Genomic DNA, 9540 nt, shown 5'->3' with positions numbered 1-9540 from the left:
AAGTAATATCTTTCTCGAACTAAGAAAGATCTGATTCATGGGCCAAACATGATACGTAGGCAACCCAGGGGGTTCGATCCAAATTATTTTTTTTCTTCTCTCTCTAAAAAAATGATAATCATAATGATAATAAATAAATAAATAGATAATTATTATAATAAAATAATAAAAAACTAAGGAAGAGAAGAATGCTTAGGTAAGCCGGGATGAAACATAAGGTCTTCCATATTAGAAGTATGTATGTGGATGCAATGTGCATAATTTCTTAACACTAATCAGTTTGTTACTCCATTCAGAGAGAGAGAGAGATAGAGAGAGAAAGAGAGAGAAATAGAGAGAGAGACACTAGCTTGAAGGTAGTTGATTTGTGGTAAAACTGGCATCACATCCTTACAACACAAGATCGAAAGGGAAACAGAAAATGGCCCCCAAAGACGGAAATGAAGCGGACGATGATGAGATCCAAAACCAGATGACTTCACAAGAAACAGGGACAACAGAAGAGATAAGGGCATTAAAACAACAAATGGCAGAGATGTACGAGGCATGGATGAGTGGACAACCTCCACCGTCTTCAATCCGGGACTATTTTAATACAAATATGTATCTCCTATCTAGGTGTCGACAAGTGATCCGATATATCCCCCTGGATTTGGCCCCTATGCTAACACATCCAATGTCGCTAAACCTTCTATGGTGCGCCCTTCAAATACACCTATGATAAGTAATCCACTCTTTGTGTCAACTGCCCCGACTAACAGCATCCCGTAGCCAATGATGGTGCCCAAATCCAACAGCGATCCTCTGCCCAAAGTTCGGCGTGATTACAGTTACACTCTTGAAGAGGCCATTAAAATTCCAAGCTCTCATCCCCATATTCATCAATATGGTTCCCCTGTCGAAATTGAGAAGATGGTCAAGAATGAGGAACATGAAGAAATGACTAAGAAAATGAAGAGTTCTTAACACAGTATAAGAGATATGAAAGGACTAGGAGGCCACAAAGGCATCTCGTTCAGTGACTTGTGTGTGTTTCCTCACGTCCATTTACCTGCTGGTTTTAAAACTCCAAAGTTTGAAAAATACGATGGTCACGGAGACCCCATAGCTCATCTAAAGATATATTGCAACCAATTGAGGGGTGCAGAGGGCAAAGAAGCGTCACTTATGGCCTATTTTGGGGAAAGCTTAGTAGGGATTGCATCTGAATGGTTCATAGATCAGAATATCACCAACTGGCACACATGGGATGATTTGGCTCGATGTTTTGCAGCAATTCCAATATAGTATTGATATTGTGCCAGATCGCTCCTCGTTAGCCAACATGAGGAAAAAGACCACGGAAAATTTTCGGGAATATGCTATCAGATGGAGGGAACAAGCTGCTAGGGTTAAACCACCGATGAAGGAGTCAGAGATGATTGACGTTTTTCTCCAGGTGCAAGAACCTGATTACTTTCACTATCTGCTTTATGCCGTCGGGAAGACATTCGCTGAAGTTATTAAGGTAGGGGAAATGGTGGAAAATGGCATCAAGTCTGGAAAGATTGTAAGTCAAGCTGCCTTAAAAGCCACAATGCAAGTGCTTCAAAATGGTTTTGGAAATATTGGAGGGAAGAAGAGAAGGGAGGATGTGGCCACTATTGTATCAGCGCCTAGGACCCATGTCCAAGATAATTCCCCACAACACTATTTTCCTTCTCAAGCTCCACAATATTCTGTCCCATACACTCCATATCATGTTTTTAATGCACAACCAATTGCACCCCCTTCTTATCCATAATGGCGTGCACCAACTCCACAAAATCATCCACCACCCCTACAAGTTCATCAAAATACTGCTAGAATTCCTTTCTGTCCTAGACCACAATACAAGAAGGGAAATGGCGTTAAAGATGAGTTCACTCCTATTGGGGAGTCGTATGCTAGCTTGTTCCAAAAATTAAGGACGTTGAATGTTTTGAGTCCTATTGAGAGAAAGATGTCGAATACTCCCCTGAGAAATTTGGATTGTTCTCAATATTGCGCATATTGTTCTAATGCCCCAGGGCACAACATAGAGAGATGTTGGTATTTGAAAAGGGCCATTCAGGATTTGATCAATTCTAATCGAATTATAGTTGAAAGTCCGATTGGACCCAACATCAATCAAAATCCATTGCCGAGGCATACTGAAACAAACATGCTAGAAATGATGAAGGGTCATGAAGAGTTTGCATCTCCGTATAAGCCAATCCTTAAGGTTGGAATTGGCATTGAGAAGTCGGCAAATGTTGTTGATTTAACAAAAACGATGCCCTTAGGGGCGGAAAGTAGGTTGGAAAAGTTGAGTCCATCAAACACACCCATCTTAACTGTGAAAGGACCCTTTGAAGATGTTTGGGCAAGTCCGAGTAAGGCAAAATCGTTTGTCCCAAAAAGGCCAAATAATCCTATCTTGATCGTGCAAGGGGCCCATATTCCTCCTGTGATTATCAGGTCAGTATCCCAACTCCCAATGGCTAACCCCAAAGCTGTTCCTTGGAATTATAAGCCTACTGTCGTGACATACAAGGGAAAAGAAATTGATGAAGTAGGAGGAATAACCCGTTCAGGAAGATGTTATATCCCGATGGAATTAAGGAAAAATAAAAATGACCAAATACAAATAAAGAGTCTGGTCACTGAAGGAGAGGCAGAGGAATTCCTAAGGAAGATGAAATTATCAGACTACTCCGTGGTGGAACAATTAAGAAAAACTCCAGCCCAAATCTCTTTGATTTCTTTGCTAATACATCTGATGAACATCGTAAGGCTGTAATGAAAATTTTGAATAAAGCACATGTTCCTAGTAAAGTTACAGTGAGTGAGTTAGAGAAGATTGCTGGGAGAATATTTGAGGTAAACCGCATCACCTTTTCAGATGATGAACTACCCAAAGAAGGTACAAGACATAACCAAGGCCTACATATCACTGTAAAGTGTGAGCTTTCATATGTCACTCGAGTTCTAATTGATGGAGGATCTTGAGCAAATATTTGTCCTTTGTCAACTCTACAGAAATTACATGTTAGTGCTGAAAGGGTCCGACCCAACAATATATGTGTTAGAGCTTTTGATGGGTCAAAAACAGATATCATTGGTGAGATAGAGCTCGTACTAACCATAGGGCTTGTGGATTTCGCTGTGAATTTTCAAGTGTTGGATATCAACGCGTCCTACAATCTATTGTTGGGGAGGCCATGGGTGCATAGGGCTGGAGCAGTCCCCTCAACGTTGCATCAAATGATTAAGTTTGAATACGACCGACAAGAAGTGATTGTTCATGGTGAGGGGGATTTGTCAATCTACAAAGACTCTTCCTCCCCTTTTATCAAGGCGAATAATGAGAATGAGGCACTGGTTTATCAAGCTTTTGAGGTAGTGGTTATTGAGCATGTCCCCGAGGGGAGTGTAATTTCAAAACCAACGATGCCCATCACGTCTGTAATGGTGGTGAATGAATTGTTGAAACATGGGTTTGAGCCGGGTAAAGGCTTAGGAATCTGCTTGCAAGGGAGAGCTTATTCAGTGAGTATACGAAAGAGCATCGGTACTTTTGGCTTAGGCTACCAACCTAGAGTCGAGGACAAAACGAAGGCAAAGAAGTAGAAGAGAGATGTATGGTTACTTACCAAGCCTATACAACCAATTTACAAATCTTTCATCAAAGCCCACGCAACAGAATCTTATCAATCATCTTTTCCAGAGCCAGTGATGAAAGTAAGCGAAGAAATGATCAACTATTTTCAAGATTTATTTATCGAGGTTGATATGGTGGAACTCGGTGAAGGCACTAGCGACAGAGATGTGCAATTCATTGGTCCTGATGTCAGGCTAAACAATTGGGAGGCCACCCCTCTCCCCGTTAAAGACGAGTCTTGGTAGTTTGTTTTGTTTTTTCTTTTGTCGTCCGATTCATTCAAGGATTGTGATTCGGATTTTTTCTTGTCATTTTATTTTGAACTCTCTATTTACCTTTTCAATAGGATGTAATTGCATCTTTATTTCAGTGTAATATATTTGTTCGTTTTCTTTTATACAGTTCTTTCTATGCCGATTCTAGTGATATGACATGCATGCAGAATTTTTTGCCAGATCCTAATATCCGATCTAATCTTCGACCTAATATTGAAATAATAAGTCAAAAAATCGAATATGATGAAGACAGAGTATTTGAAGAAGTAAGGAGGGATTTCAATCATTTTGAAAATAAGTCAAATCTAAACATGAGTGAAACTGAGACAATAAATTTGGGGGATCAGGAAATTATTAAGGAGACTAAGATAAGTGTACATGTTCGACATCAAAAGGACGATATAATCCAGGCCCTGTTTGATTACAAAGTTGTTTTTGCATCATCTTATGATGACATGCCTGGATTAAACACTAACATGGTTGTTCACAAGTTGCCAATTGATCCTAATTTTCCTCCGATAAAGCAAAAGTTGAGAAAACTCAAAACCGACATGAGTGTAATAATTAAAGAGGAGATAACAAAACAACTTGAGGCCAAAGTCATTCAAGTCGCTCAATATCCTTCTTGGTTAGCCAATATCGTACCCGTCCGTAAGAAAGAAGGCAAAGTTCGAATGTGTGTTGATTATCGTGATTTGAATAAGGCAAGTCTAAAAGATGATTTTCCTTTGCCTAACATCCATATTTTATTGGATAATTGTGCTAAACATGAGGTTGCATCTTTTGTGGATTGTTATGCGGGCTACCATCAGATTATTATGGATGATGAAGATGCAGAAAAAATATCTTTTATCACTCCATGGGGTACATATTGTTATCGTGTTATGCCTTTTGGATTAAAAAATGCAGGGGAAACTTATATGAGAGCAATGACAACCATGTTTCACGATATGATGCATAGAGAAATCGAAGTTTATGTGGATGATGTTATCATTAAATCTAAAAAATAGTCAAATCATGTGAAAGACTTAAGGAGATTCTTCAAAAGGCTCAACAGGTATAATCTCAAGCTTAATCCTGCAAAATGTGTATTTGGAGTACCATCGTGGAAGATTTTGGGGTTTACAGTCAGTCGAAGAGGTATCAATTTGGATCCTTAGNGGTATCGAGTTGGATCCTTCAAAAATAAAAGCAATTCAAGAATTGCCACCTCCAAGGAACAAAATCGAGGTTATGAGCCTTCTAGGAAGGTTAAACTACATCAGCAGATTCGTTGCTCAACTCACGACAACTTGTGAGCCTATTTTTAAGTTGTTGAAAAAGAATGTCACAGTCGAGTGGACCGAAGAATGTCGAGAAGCTTTTGAAAGAATTAAGAATTACCTATCGAATCCCCCTGTGTTGGATCCTCTTGAGCCGGGAAGACCTTTGATATTGTATATGTCAGTACTGGATAATTCTTTTGGTTGTGCACTGGGTCAGCATGATGACACTGGGAAGAAAGAGTGGGCCATTTATTACCTCAGCAAGAAGTTTGCTATTTACGAAGCGAAGTACACCCTTCTTGAAAGAACGTGATGTGCCCTAACTTGGGTAGCACAAGAGTTGAAACATTATCTTTCATCTTACACTACTTATCTCATCTCTCGTATGGATCCGTTGAAATATATTTTTCAAAAGCCCATTCCCACAGGCAGGCTTGCGAAATGGCAAATATTGCTCAAAGAGTTTGACATTATCTATATAACGCGGACCGCAATGAAAGCTCAAGCATTGGCAGATCATTTGGCAGAGAACCCTATTGATGAAGAATATGAACCACTTAAAACCTATTTTCCAGATGAAGAGATATCTTGTATCGATGAAGTTATTCACGATAACAATCAAGGTTGGAAGTTATTCTTTGATGGTGCCCCTAACAGGAAATGAGTTGGAATAGGAGTTGTTCTTATGTCTGAATCAGGGGAATATTACCCTATATCAGCCCAACTTAGATTCTATTGTACTAATAATATGTCTGAGTACGAAGCGTGCATTTTGGGTCTGAGGTTAGCTGTTGACATGGGCATCCAAGAATTGTTAGTGTTAGGAGACTCAGACTTACTAGTTCATCAAATTCAAGGAGAATGGGAAACTCGAGACCCAAAGCTTATACCATATCAACATTGTTTACAAGGTATTTGTCAACAATTCGTGTCGATAAAGGTTAGACACATTCCCAGAGTGCACAATGAGATTGCAGATGCATTGGCCACTTTATCTTCGATGCTCCAACACCCTGATGACACTCATATCGACCCTTTATACATACAAGTTCGTGATCAACATGCTTATTGCAACATGACTGAGGAGGAATTTGATGGTAAGCCTTGGTTTTATGATATCAAAACATATCTTCAGTCTGGAGAATGTCCGTCGGATGTAACCAGTAATCAAAAAAGGACTATTCGATGACTATCAAGGGGTTTTTTCTTAAGCAGAGGCATACTGTACAAGAAGACACCATATTTAGGTCTTCTAAGGTGTGTAAATGCTCAAGAGGCTTCCATAATCATGATTGAAGTACACTCAGGAGTTTGTGGACCTCATATGAATGGATATGTTCTAGCCAAGAAGATACTTCGAGCAGGATATTATTGGCTCACCATGGAGCGGGATTCCATACGATTTGTTCGTAAATGTCAAAATACACGGTGATTTGATACATTCTCCCCCTTCTGAGTTGCATGCAATGTCTGCTCCATGGCCTTTCGTGGCATGGGGAATGGATGTGATTGGACCGATAGAACCAAAAGCATCGAATGGTCACAGGCTAATCTTGGTAGCCATTGATTATTTTACAAAGTGGGTGGAAGCAGTAACTTTCAAGTCAGTGACCAAGAAGGTCGTGGTGGATTTCATCCATTTCAACATTATCTGCCGGTTTGGTATTCCAAAGGTGATTATAACTGATAACGCCGCAAATCTCAACAGCCACTTAATGCAAGAGGTATGATACCGATTTAAGACTGAGCATCGAAATTCAACTCCGTATCGCCCAAAGGCAAACGGGGCTGTAGAAGCTGCTAACAAAAATATAAAAAAGATACTTCATAAGATGGTGCAAAGTTCTCGACAATGGCATGAAAAGTTGCCTTTTGCTTTGTTGGGTTATCGCACTACAGTCCGTACGTCAGTGGGCGCTACCCCATATTCACTGGTATACGGGACTGAGGCAGTTATACCTGCAGAGATTGAGATCCCATCTTTACGAATTTTTGTGGAGGCTGAAATTGATGATGATGAGTGGATCAAAACTCGGTTAGAGCAATTAAGTTTAATTGATGAGAAGCGTCTGACATCACTATGTCATGGACAATTATATCAGAAAAGAATGACACGAGCATACAACAAAAAGGTGCGTCCCAGACATTTTAAAGAGGGTCAATTAGTGTTGAGACGCATTTTGCCACATCATGCCAAAATCAAAGGCAAAATTTCTCCAAATTGGAGAGGACCATTTGTTGTTAAAAGAGTATTACCTAATGGTGCTCTTTACTTAGCAGATATAGAAGGCAAAGTGACAGAAACGGTCGTCAATGCTGATGCTGTGAAAAGATATTACATATGGTTTGAGTTTTGACATAAGAAACCCTTATGTTTGGGCTCGACATTTCAAGGGTTGATTCAATGGAATCTCTTGGTTATGCTATTTTCTTGACTTTTTTTAAAAAAAAAACACAAATTGCCTGAACTACGTTCGACCTGATTCTTGTTTCGGCAAGATATGTAGGCAGCCCTAATGTTGGGTTCGGTTCAACCAAATACAAATCGAAAAATTCATATTGTAGTATACTGGGGCAAAAGTCGTTTGTTTATTCATTTGGTCCCTCATCTCAAAGCTCAAAATCAACCCCATCATCTAAAGTCAAAAAAAAAAAGTCTTTGCATCAACCCTTGAAATTTCCAGAGTAAGTTGGTTAAGGGTAGGTAAAAATCCTGAATGGGCACCATAAGACAAATGTGAGTAAAAAGAAATAAAAACAAGAGAGTCTTATTGGTGAAAACCTAAGTGGGCACCGTAAGGCGAAAATGAGTTGAATATAAGAGAGTCTTATTGGTGAAAATTCTGACATGCACCATAAAGCGGACGTGAGCTGGAGCAATTAACATGATAGAGTTTTAGCGGCAAAGACCTTCGTGAATATCACAAAGTGTATAAGGGTTCAAAATTATTTATGGCTTCATTAAGTGTCGGGATTCCACATCAAGATTGAATGATCAATAATGGTTGATGAATAGATTGGATAGCCAAGTCTGGAAATCAATTCAAATTGCATGGCATGATCAGTAGACTCGGCTCCCACACTCAGATAATTTTTTCTTTCTTCCTCTTACTAAAAAAAAGTCTTCATCGAATCTTTTCTTTTATTCTCGTATAGTTCGTAATTTTCTTATACTTTTCATCACTTTTTTTGGTATGTATTTGAGTCGAGTCTCTGTCAAAAAACTAGGAAGGAATTTCAAGCCTCGCTAGCAAGTCTCTAAATGGTACTAGGCGGAGCATCAGGCTACTGCGTTATAATCTATCTTCAAGTGTTGAATTCGAAAATTCTCTGATTCTATGAAGGCTAAACAATAAGTGTTGTGAGATAAAGATAATCGATTTAGGTCCCAAAATAAGCAAATTTGGATGAAAGTACAATCAATCAATAAGAAGTATTAACCGTTGGAAACAACCAAAGCGTGACAAGTGTTTGAGCCACCCTTGTCGAAAGATGGAACCACAAACCAACCATTACCTTTTCAAACTCACGAATTTTCTTTGTTGAAGCAGGGACACAAGTCGTTTCAAGATTGAAGATTCGAGGAACCTAAATGTTCAACCTAGTCTACAGCGAGCGAAATGGAAACCCTAAAACGAAGACTTGTGGAATATTAAATGAAAGTTGGCTAATATTTATCAAAATAGCAATTACCTGAATGTTGGAATATTTATTTTATTATTATTATTATTTATTATTATTATTATTATTATTATTATTATTATTATTATTATTATTATTATTATTATTATTATTATTTCTCCTTGAAGGAACTGCCAAATAATGAAGATAGCATTCATAATGTTTCGTTGGTATTATTAGTTTGTTGAAAATTTTATTAGCAGGACCCTCCTGGATAATGGGACTAACAGGACCCTCCTGGATAATGGAATTAGCAGGAGCCTCCTAGGTAATGGGACTAGCAGGACCCTCCTAGATAATGGGATTAGCAGGACCATCCTGGATAATGGGACTAGCAGGACCCTCCTGGATAATGGGACTAGCAGGACCCTCCCGGACAATGGGACTAGCAGGACCCTCCCGGATAATGGACTAGCAGGACCCCCTTGGATAATGGGATTAGCAGGGCCCTCCTGGATAACGGGACTAGCAGGACCCTCCTGGATAATGGGATTAGCAGGACCCTCCTGTATAATGGGAATAATAGGACCCTCCTGGATAATGGGATTAGCAAGACCCCCCTGGATAACGGGACTAGCAGGACCCTCCTGGATAATGGGACTAGCAGAACCCTCCTGAGTAATGGGATTAGATTACTTTCTCATAGGATAACACTTCC

General features: G+C 39.4%; 1 protein-coding gene across 1 annotated transcript; it reads left to right on the top strand.

Moving 5' to 3' along the window:
• The first annotated feature begins 7033 nt into the window (after positions 1-7033).
• On the top strand, positions 7034-7558 carry LOC107025057. Its single transcript, XM_027918503.1, has one exon. The coding sequence runs from the start codon at positions 7034-7036 to the stop codon at positions 7556-7558; it is 525 nt and encodes a 174-aa protein (XP_027774304.1).
• Positions 7559-9540: the final 1982 nt, after the last annotated feature.

The sequence above is a fragment of the Solanum pennellii genome, chromosome 7, assembly GCF_001406875.1.
Source record: "Solanum pennellii chromosome 7, SPENNV200".
Lineage (NCBI taxonomy): Eukaryota > Viridiplantae > Streptophyta > Magnoliopsida > Solanales > Solanaceae > Solanum > Solanum pennellii.
Note: the sequence above shows the minus strand (reverse complement) of the source record. Positions and strands in the feature narration are given on the sequence as shown.